Consider the following 26,942-nt stretch of genomic DNA (forward strand, 5'->3'; position numbering starts at 1 on the left):
GTATGATGTTCACATTGAAGTTCAGACACTAACCCAACTATTAAATCCTTGGTCAAGCACTAAATGAGTAAGTATTTTGTGTGACTAGGCATATCAATATCTTTTATGTTTCCAATTTCAGTGATGAGATTAATGGGTCTTAATGGCAGTCATTATAGATGTGAATGTCTGTTGCATGACAGGTTTGGGTACTGGCCTTTTCTTTTCCTGGAAATGTTCTATCCAAATTATATTAAATCATTTCAGAGCAAGGACACTGCTCTGACATATATTGTCAAAAAGCAAAAAAAGCTCCACCAACTTCTTGTATTTCTTACAAAATCTGTTGCTCTCTAAACTGAGAACTCAAGATCTGAATTTTTTTGAGGATATCCATTGAACATTAAATGCTAATAGGCATTTTCAGTTATCTTTGGGTAAAAACAAAGGTCAAAAAGACGGATAATTGCCTGTAAATTTTGCTTCTGTGAAGCATTTCCAATGTAAAGAGTTCTAAGAGCTGTGGTTTTCCTAGAATTGTAATTGCAGCTTACATTTATTCACTATTAACATATATAATATTGGTATACTTGTATTACAGAAAAAGACTTAATGAGACATCTCTGTGAAAGAAACTACAGAACTTTCACGTAAGTTGAATTTTTCATTTAATTGTATGTGTGAAACTCTAACTGTGGGTGGGTTGCATCAGGGCTGCTCTTGTGTATGCATTCAATACACTCACATCATTAATTCCCTGGATGAATAAGGAATTGCCCGCCTCGTGAGATAACAGACTGGCTTCAGAAACGAGACTAATTTGAATGGTAATTACAATATCAAAATAAGCAAAGTTTCCCAGATGAGTCTTTAAATGATGAAAACAAGAAATAACACAGGAAGAGAAAGAGTAATTTGGAAATACAACAAGCATATAAATAAAGTAAACAAAAGTGTAAGAGGATTGAGTTACCTTTCTGCCTTGCCATAGTTTAATGTCCAGTCATAAGGAATGACAGAACACACCATTCCAAGAAGAAATTAAACAGTAACAATTCAGTCTTTAAAGAGGAGAGAAGAATAAGTCCTCTCGTCCTAAAGTAATGGTCAATATTCATTAGACAAGTAAAGGGAAACTGTCGAAAAGTCTAAAAATGCTCTACTAGCAGTTTCAGTGTAATATATAACCCAAGTTTTATGTGGTTACAAAGTTAGTGAAAGACCTAATTCCTATGGTCAGTTCCAGTAATATTGTCCATAGCAGGATGGAGCATTTTATGCATATGAGAATGAGGACACTCACAAGTTTGAAAGTATAATAATTACTGTTTCCATATCTCAGAACTGCAGCCAAATGAATGAAAAAAGCTGTTTTTTCTTTTTAGAACAGTAAATTACCACTTTTCGAATTTAGCCTCGTGAACTATTTAGAACTAAGCTAAGGGTTTAGGTTGAAACTCCACTGCAATCACTTTTTTCTGTTTTATAAAAAAAAAAATGAAAACTTATACAAGACAATGTCTGGGAAGAAGAGGAAAAAATGTTCTGTATTATTTAACCTTGAAAAAGTACTTGTTCTGTAAAGTACTTTAATAATCTATTGATTCATTTTAGATTTATTCATCTAGAGGAACAAAAATAATTCACCCTATGACTCTTTGTTTCAAGTACATTATGATGTCTAAAGGACCAAAAAAAAAAAGGTCTTTGTTTTAAAAATGTTAGTGTTGAAATATATGAAAGCTTTGTCTTGCCTTAGGAATGCTGGAAAAAGTTCAGTTTTGGAGTAAAGTTACTGTCATATAAAGCAACTTTATGAGAAGCCTGTGTATGATTGTTAAGGACTGAAGAAAGGTCCAAGTGTTGATTAATGAAAGTCTGTAGTACTGTTGGTATGAAATGTTGAAAAGTGCCAAGATTAAGAAATACTTTTTAACTTCAGAAGCTGATTGCATCCTATAAAGCCAGATGATCATATGTCAAAGATTTTCCAATTAATCTCTTGACGTGGCAGAATAATAAAGTATGAGGAAAGGTAAAAGGACCCTTCTAAACACACAGCTGTTCGCCTATGACACATGTAATCTCATCTTTGTGACATAAGTAAATAACACGGATGGGCAGTGTTGTCCTGACTGCCTGCAGGCCTAGTATGAGCTGCTGACTTTCATATTGATGTCAGGGTCTTAGAAGGAGTCATTCTTCATAAATGTGATGCAAATATCTTATATATAAAGTGAACTCACACTTACTACTCAATTTCCCTGAGCAGATCATTGAAACAATGTAAATTAAGATACATATTTACTTCAACTGGGATGCACATGGTTAAAAAATGGGTCTTTCTACCACACAAGCTGCAGTGAGTTGCAGACACATCTCCTTGGTGTAATGGTGAAACTAAGCATGCTCAGGGTAGTCAGCAAAGAGCAGAGGCAGGCGAGTCTGAGTGCACCCCTGAGAAGATACAGGCCAAGCTTTTGCAGGCTGTGCAGGTGAGGCCTCACACAAAGACACTGATACTGATGGCCCTGAAGCTATGATAAGCTGGACATCAGGAGCTGTACTAGGATTTTTTTTTTCTTGCACATGCTAAAACAGTCTCTTTCAAGAATCCGAAATCTGAGGGCCTTGGCTGGAGAGTTGAGACCCCTGGACAGGTGTAAAGATGAATTAGACTATCTGAGCGTTTTCCATGGAATTCTGCACATTTCGTCCCCCTATTTTCACAGCTAATCTAAAGAAAACTAAGTTGGATACAACTTGTATGTGACCAATACTTATTGGGTAACAGTCAAACTGAGTAACTGGCAACATTATCTGTGAGACACTTACACAGTTTACCTCTCTTAAAATGTTCCCATAGTCAATTTCTGAACCAGATGTTTTCAATTCCATGTAACAAATTATTATACTTACAAGTACTGCCTGAATAGGAGAAGGAAGCTTGTTCTTGAGTCTTTCTGGTAAGTGTTAATAAATGAACTAAACTAAAACCCCAGCAATATTACATTTGCATTACAATTTGACGTTCTGCTATAGTTTTTTGTTTCACACACAATCTCGTTGGGACAGAAAAGCCCAATGTCAAAATTTATTATTAGTCCAATTAATGTGTTACTAGACTAACAGTCCAAATATTGAAAAGTCTCATTAATGCTACCAGTAACTTCTTTAATTAAAGATTTTTTTCTAATATCTATCCCTTTTCTCTGATGTTATGTTTAAATTTTTGGTGTCCCTTTGTGTCCTGAGAGCAGCACTTCATTCTTTCCCAAACAGAAGGGAAAAAAATTTGTTGTGAGTCATTCTGCCCCTCTGGTGAGGCCCCACCTGGAATACTGCATCCAGCTCCAGAGTGCCCAGCACAGGAAGGACATAAAACCGTTGGAGTGAGTACAGAGGGGAGCCATGAAAATGATTAGGGGGATGAGGAAAGGCTGAGAGAATGGGAAGCCTGGAGAAGGAAAAACTCCAGGGTGACTTAATTGTGGCCTTTCAGTACCTGTGGGGAGCCTACAAAAAAGCTTGAAAGGAACTTTCAAATACTTTGACAAGGGCATATAGTGATAGGACAAGGAGAGTGGCATTTGAACTAAAAGAAAGTTTAATCTAAAACTAAAGCTTTAGATTAGATATTAGGAAGAAATTATTTACTTTTAGGATGCTGAGGAGCTGAACCATGCTGCCTCAAGGAGATGTGGATACCTCATCCTTGGCAGTGTTCAAAGCCAGGCTGGATGGGGCTCTGAGTAACCTGGTCTGGTGGACAGTGTCCCTGCCCACAGCAGAGGGGTTGGAACTGGACCGTCTTATGGTCCTTCCAACCCACATGTTCTATGATTCTGTGATTCTATGATCCTATTCCATATCCTGAGATCATCATGATACAACTCTCTCAATCTTGAATCATCCTTGGGCTATTCGATGCTTCCTAAACAGAATCTTTTTTTTCCTCATTGCCTCCCAGCCTCCTCAAGACCCAAATAACATAGAAGCCCAACATGTGTTGCACCGCAACTGCTTAGGATCATCAAACCTTTGCTTTACCTGATAGTCATATAGTTGCTGGACCAGTAGGCAAAGACAAGCTAAAAACAGCTCAGGTCAAGGCACTTCAGAAGAGTCCTAAGACAATCCAGCTGTCAGATCAATACAAGACCATACAAGGCCTATGGCCACTTCCCTGTAATAAGGCGAAAGTCTTATTTACCCATTTATCAGTCGCTATCAGTATGTCCAGATTCACACTAAAGAAACTTGGAAGCACTGGAAATAAGAAGCAAAGAGCACTTCTCCATGAAGCTAATTCTCATTTAAATTTTTCCCTAATCCTTAGTATTTAATGTAACTAAAGTAGTTAAAATGAAAAGACATATAGGTATGCAGTAGTCAAACTGGTAAAAGACTCCAACTGTATTTTCTGTAGAGCATGAGGGGAAATTGGCATGCAGCTCTGGATGGAGATAAAGTTTAAAATATAAGTCAAATTACTCCCACTCTGCAGCAAAATTAAGAACCCCATGGGTCTTATTAGAAAAAGTACTTCTAGAGTTTTTCTGAGTATCTGCCTTTCTAGTTACTCATATTTAGATATTACATCAAAATGCAAATGTATCTTAACAGAGTTGTTCCTTAACATTAGAATGAAAATTCAAAATGCTGTCATGTTAAGTCTGAGTCAGTTATGTTTCATCTTTTAAGGGTGATAATAAGACAGTCCTGAAGTGCCTTTAAAGAATAACTCATCAATACAAAGAGGATAAACATTAAACAGCTCAATCCAAACTACAGGTGATCTTTTCCTGAGACTTCACTTCTTCCTGTTTCTTCCCTGTGAAAATATATCAAGGTAAATACTGAAATCTGCCACAAAAGGCTCATTTTACTGCATAATTTAAATATAACTGTAGTCACGGAATCTATGCGCATTACTCACAGAACAATTCACCTTAGTTTTCACCTTATATGGAAAGTGGATTAATATTTTGCTCGGTTATATATTGCGCAAGAACCTTCTTTTATACATCAAACATTATGTCTCCTAATTCTTCTGGACTTATCAGAGTAAACATTTAATTTTTTTAACTGATTACATTTATCTGTAGTGACTTCTCCCCCTGCTTCAATATATCCGTAAGATAATAAATTGCTTACTCAATAATTTTACACAACTTTCATTTCAAAGTATTTGACAAATATTAAGAAAATGTACCATCTTTTATAAAATATAAATATAAATATAAATATATATATATAAATAATAATTGTTATTGTTGGGGGGTTAGGGGTTTTTGTGGGTTTTTTTGGTTTTTGGGGGTTTGGATTTTTGTTGCTTGGTTTCGGCTTTTTTGTTTGTTTTGTTTCTTTAAATTCCAACACATAGACAATATTTTGTTCTCTACCAGAAAAATCTAAGACCAAATCGGAAACTGCCTGGACTGTAAAGGCACCCTCTTGACCCTGACTAGCCCTGCCTGGGGACTCTGTTAAGCCTCTGCCTTGGACCCAAGAACTCCATTCAAGCTCAGCTTAAAACTGCTCCAGTTCTGTCCTTGGTCATTTCTGTTTGACTGGGCTGCTGGAGGGATCCTGGACCTGTTTTATCACTTACCACATTGGAGGTTGTCAATTTAAGTCCCTGGCTGTGACCCCTGTGTTCAGTCTCTGGAGGACTGCATATCCCAGGTAAGTGAATAGTGAGTGTAGCCTCTGCAGAGTCCCCCTTGGCTCCCAGCTGTCCCCACCTTTTTCCTGCTACTCCTAGAGAGAAATGGAGTTCAAATCTCCCAATTAAACTTCTCTAATCTTTAAAACTGCTTTCTATGACAATTAGTCTCATTTAAACAATGCTACGAAATTACAGTTGTTCTGTGTATTTGATCATACTTCTCTTTACTGTATTTGTTACAATCCAATTCAAATGTTCACTGCCTGTATTTAGAGAAACATTTCTCACATTTTTGTATAGCGAATTTTTAAGATGTTATGATAAAATCAAATGTGGTATCATATACCTCCATCACTTTTACTTCAAAGACATAAGCAACAAAATGCCTTTAAAACTAAGGACCAAAGCTTTGAAATTCTCTGGGTAATAAGGGACAGGACAGCTCATATTAGCTCTTAAATAAGAATTTAAAAAAGGAGAAGGGGATTGGGGAAGTAGTATCAGCATGCATACAGAACACCTAATTTTGAGAGAAATTACCTTTACAAGATTCTAGACTCTAATTCCAGGTTTGACGGTTCATAAGGAAAACAACAAAGAAAAAGCATCCAAAGTGAACAACTGAGAAGACATGGTCACTTTCTGTTTATATGACTAGGTGAGATTTAGTAATCCAAATTGTTTCCCTTTGGGGACGATGTCAAAGGTGTCTCTCATTAGAGAAACTGGGAAGCTTGGAGGATTGTATTGGGTTTGAGTGGTAAGGTTTTCATAAAAGGACTGGCTACAGAGGGAGCTTCTGCGAGAAGCTGCCAGGAGCTTGCCCCTACATCCAACACAACACAACACATGTCAGTTGGCTGAAAGATGGACACACTGTGGGCTAAGGATGAGCCCACCAGTGACACTGGTAACACTGGGATAACATATTCAGAGGGGAAAAAACTGCTGCACAACTGCAGCTAGAAGGGAGGAGAATATGTGAGCAAAACAGCTCTGCAAACACCAAGGCACTAAAGAAGGGGAGAGAATTGGTGCCCTGGGTTTTGGAGCAGTTTCCCCTGCAGCCTGTGGTGAAGACCATGGTGAGGCAAGCTGTCCTCAGAAAAGGAGTGCCCAAAACACTGAAGATCTCCTTCTCTAACCTGAGAAAGACATGAAAATATCAACAGCTGAAGTCAATGATAAAAAAATACAAAGTGTATTTTTCCCCGATTTTTGCAACAATGCTGAGTAACTATTAGAGCAGATTTTATAAGTGTCAGGTACTTTATCGCTTAGAACTTTTAAGAGAAGACTGAAGAAGACTGATTATTTCATTTTTTTTAGATTAGCACAGAAAAGCAAATGAATTGCACAAGGCTCTCATTTACAGGAGGGGGCACTCGATTATCCACTAGTTCTTTCTGGCACTAAACCCTGGTATCAAACACATATTGAATCTACATATGCTTAAGATATCCAGAAAAAACAAGGACATAGTTTTTCACTGTGTTTAGTATTTTTTATAAATAGAAATATTATATGAACAATTTTAAAAAGGAACACTTTTGTCAAATCTTATGGAAAATGAGACATGGAATTTTTGTTTCTTGATCTGAAGCAAGCATAAGTGTATGTCATATGTCAATCCTTAATACACAAGTGTGTGTAAAATCACAATTTATATAATCTATTTCTTTCTAAAACTAAATGCTCAGAGATGAGCATATGCTTTGAAGTGCTACTGCATGAGTCTGACTGCTAGCCACCTGCTGTTTCCAGTAAGCCAGCCTGTGAACGATCCCTGTCACAGCATTTTCACCTCTCCAGGATCTGACACCATGCATCTGAAATGAACATTTGTAGTTTAACTTTTCTAAAGACTCCACACTCTCTGTTAACAGAGGCTGTACTGAAGATTTCAAGAGAAATAAATGCCTAAAACTAGACATTTATGAACTAAGACTAGAACTTTCTCATGAACTAAAAAGAATGTACAAGATTATCCTGAATACTAAAAAATCCCATAGATTACTTTTAATTGTGGATAATTAATATTATTAAAAAACAAAAGATGATTGATAATTGATTTTGCTGTATCAATGTCCATTACTTAAAAGACTATTTGGATTCAAAATTCTTCCATTTACAGCTGATAAAAGCATAAAAATTTTAAATAAATGTTTGTGCCTTATTGTAGCAGTGGCTTTGGCTCAGATGAGCTTAGAAGCAGATGAAACTGAGGAAGAGCCCTGGGTGTGAGGAGACCTTTAGATTAGGGTGACAAAGTGATGCTCGCCCATGACACCTTGCAGCTAGCATCCTTAATATGCATCAGATAACAAGTGCATTGGTTCTGTATCTCTCCTCCCTTCCATCCCATATGGAGTTAAAGGCTAGAAAGTTCTTCTTTGTTCCATGTAACTGAAGTTCTACCATTGGGTTTCAAAATCTTGTACCTTCCCTCCTCGTGTCCCCATTCCCTGGAGCTCCTGTCAATCCTGTATCCCTCGTGCTCCTATTAGTTCTCCCGTGTAAACCCTTCCCATCCTGCAGTCCCTCTTAACCCCTTGGACAGGGACATTCGGGGCTCTCTGCATCCTGGATCCAGCCGCTTCCTTTCCCTCGTCCCTTCCTGGTTCTATCTGCCTTCTCCGACCCGCCGTTCCTACCAATAAACCACTGGATTCTGACCTGAGAGACTACATCACTTTTATATCGCCTTGTCTCCTGGCGGCCTCTGTCTCCGAGGCACTCTGTGCTGCACCCGCGGGACTCACTGCCGTGCCGGATCCAGCATGTGTGGGTCGCGGCTGCTAGCCTTCTTCCATGTGGCTTCAAGGCTTGCCGCCTGTAGCTGACCAGAAGCCACACCTTACAATGTAAAAGTAGTATTTTCATTGTCATATAAGCTATATAATTTGTTCTTAATTATATCACCTTTGCCTCTCCCTCTGCCCCGAAAAATGAACAAAGTAGACCTGCTTAATAATGCTGGATTTAATATAGAACACAAAGTATTTATTATAATATTTATTTTTAATAAAATTAATGGAATTGCTAAATATATTGGCTAATACATATGAAAGCTTTGCTAAAGAACAAAAACAAAGTTTAGAAAATTTATCAGTATTCTGTTTTTTTTGAATGAAGTATCTTATACTCTTGGAAATTCTGGTGCCTTAGTTGAATAGCCAGCTCATTCTGCAGATTTTCCAGACTAGAGCAGGTTTTAAGTAAGCATCCCTTAAAATAAGAATTTTTATTTACTTTATCATATAGATAATTGACGTTGCCAGAAGAAACCTTTGTTCATGACATTTGAATGGAAAGTGAAATATTCTTAATTATGCAGCAAAAAGACAACAATATCAGTTTAAAAATATCTTGTCTCAGAGTCCATTGTCTATTAAATTCTTATATGATGCCTTTACTGATATTGGTGGTAATGAGATAATGTTATCTGAGCATTCTGAGTGACTCTCCTGATATATCTGAGTTGAAAAGTTCGCAAATACTCTGATCTAATAACAAATAAAATACAGTAGGTCATTAATTCAAATGCTATAAATGAAAATTGACCTTTAAAATATTGAGTTATAAGAATGTGGTTACCAGAAAGATAATCAGACGTGAGCAAGTGAAAGCAAGCTTAGGCTCTACAGCTGTCTCAGTATACTTTAGTTCCAACCTTTAATGCCCATCCTAGCACAACACACCGAACAAATGTTGGGCCTACTGAGCTACAACACCACCTGATCATTTAAGATTATAGCAAATGACTTTTTATTTATTTTATCAAGATATACTAGGAAATACCTGATTAGGAAACATGATAAGATCTGTGTTAATTGCTAATTCTGTTTCAAAGGCTGTATAAATATCAAGTATAATTTACATTTGTAAATGAAAGTCAATGTACACTTTTTTTTTTTATCTAATTAAGAATTCAATCCTATTGCAGAACAAGGCCATATAAATGGAATTTAAGTACAATCCAGGTTGTGTGACTGACCCTGAAGTGTCTTTCCCAGGAGATAACAAAACATACGAGCCAAGAATGTGAACATCATAGAAGAATTATAAACAAGACAGAGAAATCACACAGACAGGACTTTAGCTGATGCTAAGAGAGCGTGATTAAAAGCTTACAGCCAATTAGCAAGTTAGATTGGGCGCGTGAACGCTTCTTTTAACCAATCCTGTATACCAGTGTGTCGCGTGAACAATCCTTTTGTCTATAATAATGCTTGCTTCCTAAGACTAAACGAAGTAGCACCAATACCTATATTAGTGTGTGTGCTGTATTCAGGCGACCCCCAACTCAAACCTTTCCAGCATCCTTATTAACCCTATCTGCAACTTATGAAGGTCGTGTGCCAGCATAAATGCAGGGCAGATACTATAACAACAATTTACTTTTGCACATAAAAAAGCAAGTGCACACAAGGACATACTGTCCAGTAATTTTTCGTATTACTATTTCTCTGTTTTGTGTTTTCTTGATGTACTTATCAGTATTACTCCTCTATTTACTCCTTAATTGATATTTACTCCTATATCTTCATTTAGTCTACAGCATTTTGTACTTGTCTGAAGTAAATTTCACATGTTCAAGTTTACTTTGATTTATCAGCTGTCCTTTGAAGAGCCTATAAGCCCCCACAGTTCAGTGCTATTAATGACACGTATAATTCTTCTTCCACTATCTTAGATATTGCAGAAATATTTAACATTACCAGGCCTAGAACTAATTCATCTAAGATGCAACACAACATGACTTACAGAGGCTAACTAGCAACTATTCTTTGTGCCTTTTCTCAGTGAAGTATATACCACGTATTTAGAAACAACACTGAGTCTTTTTATTGCAAGTCTGTAATTTTAAAAAATGGTTCCTAAAAAGAGTTAAAGTTTTTCATTGAGTTATTTTTCATCACTTAGTCCATTATTTTTCCAGGGCTTGGAGCTAACTGACTCTCCTACAACATCCCAGGTGTCTCTCTCCTTTGCCCTGTTATTTTCTTTTCACTGAGGAACCATTTTTTCTTGTTTTCTCTTTACTTGCAATGTAGTTACAAGCTCTCTCCATCATTGTCTTTTATACCCTCTAGTAATTGTAATTCAGCAACTGTGATTTCCTACTGTATTCTCAAAGCTTCTTAGTATTTTATGCTTTTATTCATTAGTCATGTGGTTCTTTTCTCACCTTTTGCAAAATTTCTTTCTGCTCTGTATAGCTTTATGACTGCACCAGGAGCTTTAAAGGTCTCTTATTATGATTTATATCTTTCTTTTGAAATAGGATAGTCTGTTATTACGTACTTGATATATTCACTTCCACTTACTGACAGATCTCCGGTGGATTATATTAACCCCTTCTTTTTTGAAGTTGTTTTGCTAAGTGTTTTAATGTCTGATATCCTTTTCCTTAGTAATGATGTCTATTTAACCACAAATAGTAATAAAATTCTAATCAAACTGTCCTAATTCTTCATATTTTTAGACAAATACTTTTTTTTTGCAAAAAAAGGAAACAAAAACCTTATTTCTAAAAACTTAGTATCCCTATATGATGCCATTGTGCTCTTTCAACTGGTTTCCAGATAAATTAAATCCTTCTTTTCATCACTTTTTTTTTACATGTATCTGACCATTTTTCAGTTTTTCAGAATACAAAGAATGTGTTGTTCTTCCAGCCTTGCTCTTCTAATTTAACATTTAATATTGGCAGCACTGGTCTTTCTGGCTTTTTTTGTTGATGTTTTTCTTTTTTAATGCAGATATATATTAAACTATAATATCAAAGGATTTATAATTTTTATTTTTGCTTACCTCAATGCAAACAAATACATATATATTTGTATATAATATATATTTATATCTATATATATATATGGTATTTTAAATAGTAACTTCCTTTTTGTCTATTTGATTTAGTACCAAAGAAACCCCAATTATTTAGGTGGCTGAATATTATTCTCCTCAATAGCATCCTACTCTGAACTCTGATTTCCTTCAGGTTTAGTTCCAGACTTCAGTTCACAGCATTTGATCCTATATCTTTTTTTCAATGAAAACACATATACATATTCTCTCAAATGACCCAGCTGGTTGTATCAAAAGGTTTTTAATCTGAGCACCAAAACAGATACTCCTGCCATGAATTTGGAGCCACTAAAGTTTAAATCTATGTCCTATGTTTCCATGTGAAGCAAAAGGAAAATCAGACAGTACAACATGCTGCTCTACTCCCCAGTTTTGGGGACCCTGTGTCCAAAATCACCAAAACCTAATTGAATGACACAATTTCTGTAACACTCCAATTTATGTCTATATATGCCTGATGCATAGACTACAGTAATAAAAATAACTTCCAGCCCATCTAGCAAAGCTATAGCTTCATCATTAGCAAAATTTTCGGTACAAACTTAACTTTCAGCTACCTAGTTTAAATCCATTAACAATTCGTGGAAGGTCTTGCTAGTAGATTCATTTGTAATTCAAAGCTAAATGAAAAAATAATACTCTAAGGACTGTTAGCCTTTGCTTCTGTCATAATCATCTCTCATTTCTCTCCCACAGGAGCTGAACTCTGCTTTAAATAGCATTCAACAATGTAGCACTTCCTTAATTCCACCTTATTACAGAATTCCCCTTTTATAATTAACTCTGTGGAAAGCACACACCCCAGAAATAACCAAAACACAAACGAGCAAAGATGAGTGCATTTGGGGATTGAATCTCAGATTCTGTAAGAATTGGAAAGTTCTGTTAAAAAGTTGGAAGCTTCAGTTCAGGGTTGGTTTGTTTTTTCCCTTGAAAGACATTGTGTCAGTTACTAAACAGAAAATGAGCCTTATTCAAACAGTCCCTCACCGTCAGCTTAACTTCCCTTAGGACATTCAGGACAGCACATTCTTGCTCAGCAAATAGAGATGATGGTCAAAGTTTGTCCTCTGACATAAAAAATAATGGGGTAAAGAATTTCTGCAGCAGTGCAATATATCCACATGAAAGATGTCAAAACCTGTGTTATATGCTTCAGGAAGAAAAAGTATGTACTATGCAGTAGGTAATCTTTCTGAAGATTCAAAGACATTAGTTTTTGTAACTAAAAAGGTACTGAAAAGGCTGATCAAGAGATATGAAGCTGCCGACAACTTACTATGGACTCTTACAGAAATATACAAAAAGTCTACTTAGCAAAGAAAGACAAATGGAGTTCACTTAATCAAGATATATTTTCATTAATAAACTTTTCAGTGGAGGATAAAAAATTAGTTGGCTAGAAAAAAACTCACAAAACAACCATACAAAGCTGGCATTAAAAGTATGGCTTACATCTCATCATTCATTATGATTAAACATTAGATAATGTCATGTGAAATCACAGAATCATAGAATCATCAAGGTTGCAAGAGACCTTTAAGACCATCATGTCCAACCATCAACTGTAATCCCTAAACCACTAAATCATATTCACCCAGTGCCAGGATCCAGACACCTGTTAAACACCTCCAGAGATGGTGACTCCACAGCCTCCCTGGACACCCTATTCCAATGCATGATGGCCCCAACAGTAAAATTTTGCATGACATACTGTATGCAAAAGAAATAACATCCAGTAAATACACACAAATGGTTTATTTTCTTTTTTTACTGACTGTTATGTTATGAACAGGAAGCTGTGGGTTGTCACTGGTAACCTACATATTGATTGGATGGCACATAATTACAAAAAATTCTTCTGACACAACTTCCTCATTGTGTTGATCCTTAATATAATGGAGTTACATTAGCACGTTCAAAGGATGCTTAACGGTTTGTTTTAGTCACTGCTTCCTTTTACAAGTGAATTTGCACCCTAAATAACATAATGTGATATTCACAGGCAAAACAGATGGACAATCACAAAAAGAAGCACCAGTTTGTGAAGTTCTGATTCGCCTGTAGGGCCCATATAAATCATGTTTTATCTTGTCAGAATTTATTAATGAATGCAAAGGACTTCACTCACGTATTCAAAATATTATAATTTTAGCTGTTGCAGCCTGAAACATAAAACATGGAATTATGAATGCACATAGTTCACCCAATGTACAAAACATGCTAGGACTTTTTAATTCAGAATCTAGAAATGAGAGCAATTTGGGATTCTCTCTTCAGGGATTACTGTTTTCCACAACATGCCACTTACTTTGCTGAATAAAGGAAACATGGCAAGGACTCAGAACATACAAAAAGAAAATTCAAAGTTTTAACTACTCTGGAATGACAAATGGAACAATTATATATTTGGGATTTAGTTGTTCTTTGGGTTTTTGGTTGCTTGTGGGGTTTTTTCCCACCGTGTTTTGAGATTTATGCTATCCTAATACATTTTTCCCCATCAGACAGTTCATGCAGCATAAAACTCACTTGTGAGTTCAGTCACTGATGTTTCAGCCAAGACAAGAGCAATCAGTCTCCCTCACTACTCCAGGAATTGCCATCCTGAGACTACAGCAAATGACCACATCAAAACAAGTGCAGTATTCTGCTGGAGTAAGCACACTGAAAGTGCTCCCTGTTAAATCATCAAGCCATCTTCCTACCTCTACTTTATTCCCTGAAACTGCTGCAAGAGACTTCTATTTTTTATTTTTTTTAACTTTTGTTTCTTTTTATTATGCTTTTCAAGTACTCATTAGTGATTCCCCAGATCTAGACTATTATTTACCTGGTTTCTACAAGACAGAACTACAAGTAAGCCACACTGGAAGCACACCGGGCTGCTTCACCAATGGAGGATTAAAGTCAATATATCAGTATTATAGTCAGTACATCTTTGTCTGAGAGGGATGGTGGAAAAAACAGAGTACTTTTCTAGCATATAAACATTCAAGAGAACTGTTTTTCAATTTGTTTCTGAATGTTGATAAGACTTTGTGAAATAATACAATCCTATTTCTGTTGAGAAGAATGTACATAAAAAGCCCATGCAACATATAACTGCTCATTTGATAACTGCTGGTGAATATCTGTTTGACTCCAGATGAAAATAACTTCATGCATATTAAAAAATACCATCAGAATAATGAAAACATGCAACTTCAGAAAAAGGCTTACAAATGTTCCCTTTTGCAGTACTCCTGAACATAGGAAAGGTAAGAAATTAGGAGCAGCTTCAGAAGTGTTTCCTCAGAAGTGCATTTAACCACCAGGATCTTTTGCAACAGCAACAACAAAATACTGTCTTCCTGCCATTGTGTACATTAATCAAAATAAAATATTTTATACCATCACAAGAATGCATTAAATTAAGGATATAATACAAAAACATAAAGGAAATCAGATAATTCTGTGAAGTCTCTGCACATAATGTAAAAGGGAAAAAAAAAAGTAAATCTTTGCATGGGTGCTGTTATTCAATAATACAAGTACCTGAGAAGAAAATAGATCAGGCTTTATTTTGACAATAAAGCTGTTCTACTCCTTGAAGAAATAATATTCCACTCCCTATGTGCTTCACTGTTTTCTTCAACTCCTGTGCTTCCTGCTGACTAACACAGAAAGAAAAAAGCTTGTTTTTCCTTGTATCACTTCTTGGTGCAGCTCCTTTGTGACTGGGTAAATGCCCAAGCAAACACAAGGGGATGAGTCAGAAATAAAGGTGGGAACATGGTTTTTTTCAAAAGCAGCACCGCAGTGGTCATGTAAAGTGTTCATGTGTACCACAATGAGCCAAGGGAACTCTGTGGCTGCATTTGACTCCCTGCCTGATGGAAGTACACATTGGAATTTAAGTTTTCTCACTGAGGCTGGAAATCACACATGCCAGATAAACGTTAGCTTTTAGTATTCTAGAGGAAGACAGGACAATTCATGTCTCTGGTGATGTACATATCCCTGTAAGACCAACAGGACAACTTGAGCCTGAGGAAGGAAGGTCTTCAACTCATGAGCTAGGACTGGCCGTATCAGCCAACCTGCATAGGAGAAAGGTCATACCACTGCTTCTCCATGAGGAAGAAAGAGAACTTGGGAGATGTTTGAACGTCAAACAAATGTGTGGAAATAATAAATTCTTGTGTGTTGATTCTGACTGAAAACAATGATTTCTAAATAAGGAAAAAATGGAAAAGCTTTTTGTCCCATGAGGACAGTCAGGAAATTAAAGTTGTCCACACACGTTGTTCAGACTCCATCTTTGGAGGTTTACAAGACAGTTTGGATAAAGGCCTAATCAACCTTGCCTCACCTGAGAGCTGAGTGTGCTTTCAGCATTAGATTGGACTAGTCAGCTCCTGAGTTCCCTTCCATGCTCAACCATCCTGCTTGTAAAGTTTTGTCATTCTGTCTTGTGTTTCCTCACAACCTCGTTATGTGGACACATACATAACATACTGAATTCCAGAATTAAATTCTTGATTTAGACTTTTGGTTGATTTGTATTTCCATGGATATGACAATTTGTTAAAGTCAGATTCTCCTTTTACGAAACACCTATTTATTGGAAATACCACAAAGTAATTCTTTTAAGAAGCATAAACTTCAAGGTCTCTATGGTTAAGTGACAGATTTTCATAATGTAACTCATGATTATATACATCTCTTCTGCCTGAAAAGTTTGAGGCATGTTTGTGACTGCACTTTGAACTACAGCCTGAGAATTGGATGCAGAAAACCCCACCAAAACAAGGCACTCACTATGGAAGGGCCTTCTATCTCCTCAGAAACATGTAAGAACAAATAGTACAGTATTACACAGAGAAGCCTCCGCCTCTACTGTTAAAACATCTGATTTGGTACCTTATTCCTCTCCTAGATTCAAATTTTTTTCATGTTTCAGTCAGAATTTTGAGAGTACCAGATGAAAAGTAGCTTTCAAAGTCCTTTTCGGATAATAATTGCCAAATAAAATCACACAACAGAACAATGAAGACACCATTAACCTCCAACTGTAACAAATACCCCTCCTAATACTACCATTGTACCTGAACCCTACACTTTACAGAATGCATTGTGCTTCTTGGGTGGCTCCAAATGACCTCATGGAAATGCCACAGGTGAAATGCTGAATCACCAAGCAAAAAAATTAAACCACAGAAGCAAACTGTAAAGGACAGGAAAACCTGGTTTCTATGGAAAGCTTTTGTTTCCAAGAAAGCAAAGAACTTCATTTTTGTTCTCAGTCCTTCAGAAAAAGATAAAAACGATAACACACAATAGACATTATCAAAGGCTCAAACCAGACAATATTTTTAGCATTGGTATAGCATCCTATTCCTGATTCTCTGCTCCCCGTTCCACAGTTAAGCATTATCTCTGTTGAATTCTGTTCCCTGTTTTAGAAGTAGAGAAGGATTTAGGCACTCCAAAACTTGGCTGCTTTTTGAACCAACTTTTTTACTTTCTTATCTTTTTTTTTTTTTTGCAATTAAATCCAGTAAAAATTAATTCTACCCATTATCAGTAAACAAATACTCTGCTAATTACAGCAGGTTTTTATGACTGCACTTTGTTTGCTCTGTTAATTGAATAAATTTTGCTACCTATTTGGCTACAATCAGAACATGCTTCTGAAAGCATTTTTCCTATGATAAGCAGTACCAATTTTGCTACTATTCTTTAAATTCAACTCTTACCATATTACAAACTTTCTCATCTGGGGATTTTAGCATCTTTATTAAAATCATATTACTCATAAACATTAGTTTCCTCAGTCTTCCTGTGGGCATTAAACACAGATTTAGAGACTTTGTATGAGTGAGAAAACGGTAATAATATTTAAAGCAGTGTCTACTGTCTTCATTACTAAAAAGGAGACTGTTATACTTGTTACTTTCTAATTTGAAGTGTTTTTTCAAGAAAATAAATGCTAGGCCTGAGGTGGGATTTTTTCCTCCTATTTTAATCTCTTCTTATGAGAACCTCTGCTTCAAGTCTTGTCTAATTTGCTTTTTTTTCTTCAAAATTTTCTTATTTTCATTAGTGCATGTACTACTGAGATGTGATTGTCTATCCCTGTGCTGCCACATTTATGTCAGGCAGAGATTTTCCTTTGTAGCTTTAGATATGAGCATTATTTAATCAAGTACATTAGAATTAAAATAAATCTAACTTGTTCAGATGCTGGATGAATAAAATAATCACTTTGTTAAAAAGATCTGACTGAGAACCTATTTTATTATTGCATGTGTCTGTTGTAGGTTAATTGTCAAAACAGTACACTTAATTTTTAAATGCTTCCTAAAGGCTAGTTTTTACTGTAACCAACCTGGCAATAAAAGTTACCATGTAGATATTTAACATGGTTAACTGTATTTTCCTCACAGAAAGCCCCAGCCCCAGATAACACCTTTTCCAAAATAGATTTTATCCGCCTGCTTACCCTCATTTTGCTTTTAATTACCACCAGTTCATATATTCTTCAGTAATATTTCCTACAGGTTCTATTTATCATTTTGTTCTTTCATAGCACTAATAAAATGGGATTAAGAGTCAGGAAATACTAACTAACAACAAATAGCTAAATAACGTTTGTTTGGTCAAAAGCTGGACTCCTGCTCCTGCATGGGGACTTCCACCCGCTGCAGGCAGCTCTCTGTTCCACCATGAACATCCATGTGCTGCTCATGAACCTCCACAGCTGTCTGACCATGGGCTGCACCAGGGACTGCAGCAGAATCCTTGCTGTGCATCTTGACGTGCATCTTTCCCCTCCTGATGCACAGACCCTGGTGTGGAGAGCTGTTTCCCTCACATACCTCATTCCTCTTTCCTGCTGCAACTGCAGTGCCATTGTGCAGCTCTTGTACTCTTTCTAAACACATCACCCCAGCCTTGCTAGCACTGCAGGGCCAGCGGTGGGTCCATGCTGGAGCTGGCTGGCATTGCCTCCCATGACCACGGGCAAAGCTTCCAGCAGCTTCTCACAGAAGCCACCCTTGTAGTCCCCTGTAGCCCTAAACCTTAGTACACAAACCCAGTACTGTTCTCTGGTCAAGGATAGGCCCAAACTGATAAAAAACAAGTAACTGGTCACTTGGAATAAATTCTGATTTGGAAACCCAAACAAAGACCTGTATTTTTGTGTTCTTATTCTTTCTCATCCATACAATCTAAGGAAGTCTTCAGCTAATAGGCTATCTTGAGAAAGATAATTGTACAAATCAAAAGTTTTAATACCTCAGATAAAAACCTCTTGAAACTGGATGGAGTTTTGCACATCTTAGTTGATGTAATGATTTTTTCCAAAAATTCTAATTTCATTAGTCACAGAACATTTAAAATTAATTCAAAAAGAGTATTTCCATTGGGGAAAAAAAAGCACAAAAACACAGTTGCAAAAGATAAATCAGTTTTGTTAGCCATTTTTCTCTAACAGCTTTTTATTTTAATGCAATTAAGATGATGCACAAAATATGCACTATCAAACAATGAAATATTTAAAGATATTTCAGAATAGAAATAAATTGCTTATGGTTTCAAGAACATACATTTCATTCAGTTTGTATCACTTTACATTTTATCTAGATTTATATATGAAAAAATATAACTCAGCTAAAATCAGAAACATACGGTCTAGACAATATTTCAATTTATTATGGAAAATTCTACATCTCCCCTACATTTTAGGAAAATATAATAGGAAATACTTTTAAATACCCAAGAATATAGTACCAGTAAGGGAGAAGTTAGGTCAGTTATTTTACTTTAAAGGAAGTAATTACATATTTCAAATTCAAACTTCCAACAGAGTCCTTAGGTGCCCTACTACTTTATATGACCATGAGAGTGGTAGATTGAATGTTAGAACACTACACAAACACTTTCTTAGAAGTGCACTCTTACCCAGAGAGAACACAGTGGAAGTCTTTAGGTTTTTTGTTTTATCATGCAATATGGTAACTACATTTTACCTGCAACATTTGAGACACTGCTACACTCTTGAAACACCTTCACATTAAGGCACATCTTCATGTTAACAATAAAAAATTTGTATAATGTGTTCCTTGTAAGGAAAACAGGATCTTTATTCAGACTACAGCAGTATTTCTCTGAATAAAGGTGCTCTAAGCACATACTTTATGACAACCATTATTTTCTATTACTTTCCAGTCTATCCATCAAAAATATATTGGTTAATTCAAAACTAATCAACATTCCAGGCTCAATTAATCTAAGGCCTTTGCTGGGTTTTAGTTTTGTTTTAGCCTTTTTTATTTGTATGTTTCTTTGGGTTTTTTTCTGTCATAACCAAGCTCTCCAAATATGTAGGAAGAAGAGATGTCAACTTGTTTTGCAGCTGTTGCTGCCAAGTTAAGATGGCAATGGGAAACAGAACATACAGAGTTAATGTCTTTGCCTAGGACAGCATGAAATATATACTGTCCATCCTCACCTGCTCTTTTCTGGAGAGTTCTTAAACAGCTCTTTCATAGACTCTTCTTGGGAAGGAGGTTCCAGCACTTTGCATTTACTATTTAACCAGTGTCATAATAATTGCCTTAAAATTTCACACTAGAGTACACACTGGAATCCAGCTTACCCATGTCAAAGCAGCCTGGAGAATCATTCCAGTTCTCTGCTCTGTGATTACTAAATACTCCATTAAAAGTGAGCAACAACAAAATAAGCGAAAGATTCCAACCAAAGTAGCCTAAAGACAAATATTAGAAAATTCTTAACATGTTCAGATATTCTCAAACTATTTAACTCTGAACTTCCATACGCTGGTTTATCCCATTTCTTTCATTCTTTGACATTGCCATTTCTTTCACCAATGAATGCCTAAACCCCCAACTTTTCACTTAGACAAAAAGGAACATTTCCCTATATCTTATTTACTTTCAGTTTTTTGTTTTGTTGAAAAGAAACAGGTAAAATAATTTTCTCAGACTAATAATTTTCCTTCAGTTTCACTTCCAAAATATAAGAAATGCTGTAATTCAACTCAAGTGGGCAAACATTAGAATAAGCAACAAGACAACAAGAAGCCTGCAGGGTATCTACACAATTTTTTTACCACAATTTAAATTAAAATGGCCTATCAAGATTTTCTTAAGAGAAAACACTTGGCATATCTGAAATATAATAACAACTGACTAGAAAACTACAGAAAGTTAGCACTTCATAAAGAATTCAAAGTCTTGTGTCATGGATAACTCCAGCCTATCTACTTGATGTATATGCTGGCTCTTTATTTCACTTAGAAACGAAAAGTAGGGATATTTTGTTACACAGCAGATATGCAGGAGAAGAAAAGTTTGAAAGTTTTTTTTAAAAATCAGTAGGTGTAATAGTCATATAAAGCACCAAAATTCCTAAGAAATTATTTTATAATAATACTTATTATCCTGATCAACCAGTACATTTTTAGTCATTTTATAAATTATGGTGTTTTTTTCCAGAATGAAAGATAAAGAACCTGGGTTTTGTTTTAGATTAGGTACAATCTAAGGGCATATATAGTATTGCCACTCTAAATCTAATTAACAAATTGTTGTTAATTAAGCTTTCCAAATCTGTTTTTCCCAACATATGGGGGGATACTTTTCCATAATTGAACACATCAGTCTAATTTAGAGAATATAAATGACAAGCTAAAAAAAGAATATGCTCTCAGTCTGCTTCCCTACATGAGCAATTATTAAATTAGCATTGTAAATTTTTATGTTTTGTAAACAGATAATGGGAATTACCATATATAAAGTAATCTTATTATATTATTTGAATACGGCCAAAGCCTTTTGTAGAACAAAAAATGAAATAATTGTTTAAAGCTCATGAATGAATAAATAAAACACATTCAAGAAAAATCAAATACACATTTAGCTATTCAAGTGATCCATAACGTCTGTATGTCGTTGGTGTCACCTCACTAATTATTATAAATTATTATTTTTAAATTATTTTAGCTGGCAGCTAGTTCAAAAGATTTCAGTTTAAGAGCTTGAAAAACTCAATGGCAATTAAGTAATATTCTAATACAAGTAATTAACTATGTAGGTGGCAGTATGAATCAACTCAAATTATAAAACACTATTTGCTGAAGCTTAGACTTAGAGACTTCTACTACACCCTGAAGTAAAAATATACTACTTATAAAAAACACTTATAGAAACCAAGACTAATGCTTTTAAAGCAATACAATTCTCTAATTTTGAATATTTTCTTAATATGGAATCAAAAATAGGTTATTTTTTCTATGTTATGTTTGGAGGGGATTTATACTGATATGAAGAAAATAAGACTCTACCGACTTCTATGTATCTAGCCAACCACTTGTATCACCTGTTGTTCACATGCCTGTCTGTCATACAGAACCTCCACGATGCTTTGTGAGCCAGTTAAGAGGTCAAGATTTTACTGGAGACCGTAACTGTGATTTATGGGTTTGTATACATCTTCTTTTCTGTGAATCAATAGCATATTTAAACCAATAAAACAAAAACAAGGATTTGTCATACTGACATGAGTAGTGTGATATTGAGTATTGTGATGCTGTGTTACCATAAAACTACAAGAGCAGAGAAACACAGAATGTACAATTTATTTCTTCTACTTAACTGAATTTGTTCTTGAAAGAGGTTATTTACTATCTTATTTCTTGTACTTATTTTACAACATCTACATAACACATCTACACTGAGACCAAGAATTGCAGAAGGGAAACTAGCAAAAATATTGTTACTACTGCTCAGTCAACATACAAACAAACAAACAGTCATAAATCCTCCTTAAAGGTGCTATATTTGGAGTAAAACCAGAAGCAAAAAGTACTGTCACTACTCAGCTCTGAGAGTTGTATTCTACAGATCATTTCTAAATTACAGAATTTTCTAGATTAGTGTATCACCAACCATACTCACAGCACACTATTTAGATGTCATGCAGACAGTTCTCTGTACAGAAACTCCTCCAGAGAGGGCCCATGACCAACAGGTGTGGCCAATGCTAATTCCCCCAGCTCTGTTCCAAAAGGCCTCTATGCCATTCACTTTCTGACATCATGAAACTCTGAAGGTTTCACCATTCCTTCCCAGTAAAACAGTTCATTCCATTCTCTTACTAAATATGTACACTTTTAATACAGTAATGATTAAATGATTAAACACGTAGACAATGAGGCAAATGAGTCTACAGTACCCTTCATCTTGATGCTACATCTTCAGAATATATTTAAAAACCATGTTATAGCTGCAATTGAAATATCAATATTTATGCCATGGTCACAATTATGACTGTGAGGTTGGTTTTCTTTTTCAGCAAGACTACCTATTCACAAAAGGAAAAGAAACAAAAAGTTGTACTTTCACAATTCATCATCTTTTTCTTCTTTATCACATTAGAATTGAAATATTTGACTTACCCTATTGTAGGTGGTTCAGAACCTTCTACTTCCAAATAATCATATTTTTCTTCCATTTGGAAATCTGTAAATATGAGTGAGATAGTATCACCAGGCTCTGCCACAATTGTCCATGTGCAATCTGCATTATTATGATATTCATTAGGAAAGTTTGGGCTTGAGATGATTCCACTGGACCCTCTCATAGTTCCTCCACAAGCATCCTCAGCTGTTAAAAAAAAAAATAAAAAATTAAAATTAAAAATATATACTTCCTTGCTGAGAACAGATATTTATTACTGCTTAGGTGAACAATTGCTTAAGGCTTTTTAACATCTGACTTGGAATGCTGCTGCAAAATTGAGGCATTAAAGAAGCAACTGCTTCAAATTTTATTTATTTAAACATTATTATACTTGCGCCAGCACATATTTTTATAATCTATTACTTATTAGTGGATTATATATAAATCTGGACTAGCATCATTTCAGTCGCTTTACAACAGCATGCAAAAATGTCACTATTTCCTCTTTTGCTTTAACCAAAAATGTTTTCATAAATCAAGTTGAGCTGAATCCTAATCATATACAGTCTGACCCGTGATGTGCAGCAGTCACATTATAGTGAGAAAAGAAGCATGAGAATCGTATCCATTATATACTAATTGTATTGGCATTTAATTTTAGTGAGCATCTAGTAACGTATAGGTTTATTCTTGAAAACGCTTTTTCCAATTTTCAAAGTGCTGATCAGTTTTCAAACCAAAGCCATTAAAGAGTGATTTCTTAATGTCAGATGCAAGATGCTTTCACAACTAAGATGTTTACATCAGAATAGTATGTTTTAGTAAATCAAATATGTAAAATTTTACCATACGAACGCATTTTTCACATAATATGAATAACTGTGAAACTTTTTGACCAATTATCAAAATGACTTTTTTTTGATGGTGACAAACCAAAACCAGTATATTTTTAAGCATATGATTTTATGATGAATAAACTAGGCAAACATTGGATATTTACAACACCAGTTCTAAAAGAAATCATTTTAACAGAAAACTGTCCCGTCTGCTGTAAAGGGGGAGTCGGGGAGGATTCTTTTTGATAGATCTCTCGGACAAAAAAAACTGCAAGCGCCGCAATACTGTGTCTGAGAACAGTTTACTGATAAAGAAAGGTAAGTATTCCCACCGAAGGGGACAGAAAAGCGAACAAAGAGGGGGAAAGAGAGACGGAGAGAAACAGAACACCTAGACAGACCCCTCCCGCTGTATCCCGGGCGCCCCGTCGGCGAGAGCTCAGCAGACGGAGCTGTGCGCTGCGAGGAGTCTGCGGGGCTCCCGGGGCGGGCCGGGCGCGATTTCCGAACAGCAGCAGCTGCGTGTCGCTGCCGGGGGCGAAGAAGCTGAACTGGACCAGGCTGCCGCGGCTGCGGGCGCACTCGGGGAGCAGCTGCGGCTGTCAGGGCCGGGGCGCGGCGGCCGCGACCGATCCGTCGGGCAAACAGCGAGCACGAGGCTGTCGCGGTGACGGAGCTGCCTCGGGGAAGCGGCGAAGCAGAGCAGGACACAAGCAGACAGGACAGACAGCCAGGGAAGGAGCAGCACCGCAGGGAGAAAAAGGCGAGGGGGGCAAGGGGAGCCGAGCTGACCCTCTAGGCGAGCCCCTACTCCGTCCAAGAAACCCAAAGAAAATAGGCCCCGTTGTAGTGCAGTTACCTGCTTTTATGTGCTAAAGTCCCTCCCCTAGCCCGATTTCCCGGGCATTTTCTCCCAGGTCTCTGGGGATCTCTCCCACCGGCAAGGGGGAGTCGCTTGCAGGACCATCGCGAAGCTTTCTCTGCCCTGATCGGCTCCCAGGCGAAGCCTCCCCGGGGACAGCACCCCAGGGCTCCCAGCACCCCAGGGCCCCCAGCACCCGCACAGCCCCTAGAAACCTTTCTCATACCATATGTATGAAAATCAAATTGGTCCGTCTCAGAAACAATGCTCAAGTGACTGATGTTATGTATCTTCCTTATTAATAGTGTACATATACACATATATATATACATATATATGCCTAATAACTCAAAAATTAGTTTTGAGGATCTTACGTTAAAATTATTTCTGTGAGCTAATAAAATTGATTGGAAATTTAGTGCTTTTACTTTCAAAAATGAAAATACCTTGCAAATAACTTGAATGGAAATACCATATTGCATTACTTATTCAGTTTATTATCCAAATCTTTGAAGCGTATTTGAAAAGCAATTCTTTTTTCTGCTCAATTAGAGTGCTAACATGAATAAAACTTACCCCAAAGTCTGACAACCCAGTCAATACTGATGAAAAATTAATGATAAGAAAAAAAAAAAAACAACTTTAAGGAGTATAGGATAACAGAACAAAAAGTTTAAAGCATTCTGACATACATAATGGCTCACTTCTAAGGGAAAGAAAAAAATTCATCACTGTAAGAAGCCTCTTAATTACAGCAATTTAGGAGTTTCAAATACCAGGTTTTGTTTCTTAAAAATTCTGATAAATTATGCCATGGCCAGATCAAGAAAAAAACAAAGTAAAAACATATCTTAAATTAATTTTACGAATTAGCCAGTGCACTTTGAATGCACTAAATACAATAAAACTGAGAAACCTCATCACATCAAAGCTTCTGGTCCTTTACTGTGAAAGAAATCAAATAAAAATAATGTTTTCAAACACTAAGAACACTCAGAATAATACTTGAAAATTGCTAGTTTACAGTAGCAAACTGTCCTACTGCATTGCAGAACTCATGTTTTGCTTTTCACAAATGAATTACAGAGAAACATATCATAGTTCCTAGAAATATAACAAACTGTTTACTAACCATATTGCTATAGTCTACCAAAACTTAAAAAAATTAGTTTGTTTTAAAACACAAACAATATCAATGAGCATGGCCTTTATTTTGAGCCATATCTGTTTATAGATTTTTGCCTAAGTGTGATTTTGCTACCATTAGCAAAATGGCCCAAACAAATAATCATAGTTTTTGTTCTGATTCATGTAGCAAATTTGCTACAAGTACAATTAATGTTACCTACATTTAAGTATTGTAAATATAACTAAGAGCACACTGGCTATCAGTGTATTATCAAGCTATTAGTGTATTGCAAGCATTGGACCAATAAATGAAAGAATTACTATACTGCTTTTTTTCCTCCACCGACAAGATAATTTTCTTGGTTCAAGTCTTGCAATCAGATCCCTGTAGGTAAAAGCTCCCATCTGGGAGAAGGCTGACAAACACTATGTTTGGTGCCTTAAGTCGTGAAGACAATGTAAAAAAAGATTTGATCTTCAAGTAAATTGACAAACACTGTTGACAGCATTTCTACCACTAACTTCATAGTGCACAAGATCCTGACAAATTAAAGAAAATGCAGTAATTGTATCTTGTGCAACCTGCTTTTAGAACCCGTATTTCTATCACAATTGAAGCAGCATAATTGGCTTAGATGTCAGCTATGAAATGTTACAAACAAAAGAATAACTGGTAGGGGAACATCTAGGAAGAGTTCATCAACAGCGGCTGATCTTCATCAATGTGCAATGAGCCCAAAAAGGAGATGTGAACAAGAAAGAAGGAAAGAACTTTTACTGTGATTTTGGTACAGATCCACGATAATCTCCTTCCCTGCTGTTCTGTAACTTTCTGAATTACCTCTAACAAATCACCAGGGTAGGAGTCCTAATAGATATTTAAGTGCCTAACCCCCTTTTCCCATAGGAAAAGGCAAATTTAGGGCATTGTCTTTGCTCAAGGACCAGGGTATACTTGGTGGCTAAAGTGGTAGGATGGGGAAACTTAGTGTGTGCTTCAAGGACATTTAAACTTGGGGAAAAAATAATTTGTGATGTAAGTTTTATGTTGCAGGGAGTAAAATAAGCAGGAATGACATGAACCAATGCAGAGTTAATTTTGTGCAGAGCAAGGAGAGTGT

The 26,942-nt window shown here is 36.2% G+C and overlaps 1 protein-coding gene and 1 long non-coding RNA gene across 2 annotated transcripts in view; one reads left to right on the forward strand and one right to left on the reverse strand.

Annotated features, from left to right (window-relative positions):
- Positions 1-26,942, reverse strand: part of CSMD3 (CUB and Sushi multiple domains 3) — a 596,977-nt gene that overhangs the window by 383,406 nt on the left and 186,629 nt on the right. Inside the window, exon 5 of the mRNA XM_085053430.1 lies at positions 22,992-23,199. Within this exon, the coding sequence (XP_084909556.1) occupies positions 22,992-23,199 (208 nt within the window). The remainder of the gene's footprint in view (positions 1-22,991; positions 23,200-26,942) is intronic.
- LOC146442348 (uncharacterized) lies at positions 2,114-4,767 on the forward strand. Its single transcript, XR_014849583.1, has 3 exons — positions 2,114-2,945; positions 3,262-3,371; positions 4,684-4,767. It is a non-coding gene; the product is annotated as an uncharacterized LOC146442348 (long non-coding RNA).

Source organism: Lichenostomus cassidix, chromosome 2 (assembly GCF_008360975.1).
Source record: "Lichenostomus cassidix isolate B80296 chromosome 2, HeHo_3.0, whole genome shotgun sequence".
Classification (NCBI taxonomy): domain Eukaryota; kingdom Metazoa; phylum Chordata; class Aves; order Passeriformes; family Meliphagidae; genus Lichenostomus; species Lichenostomus cassidix.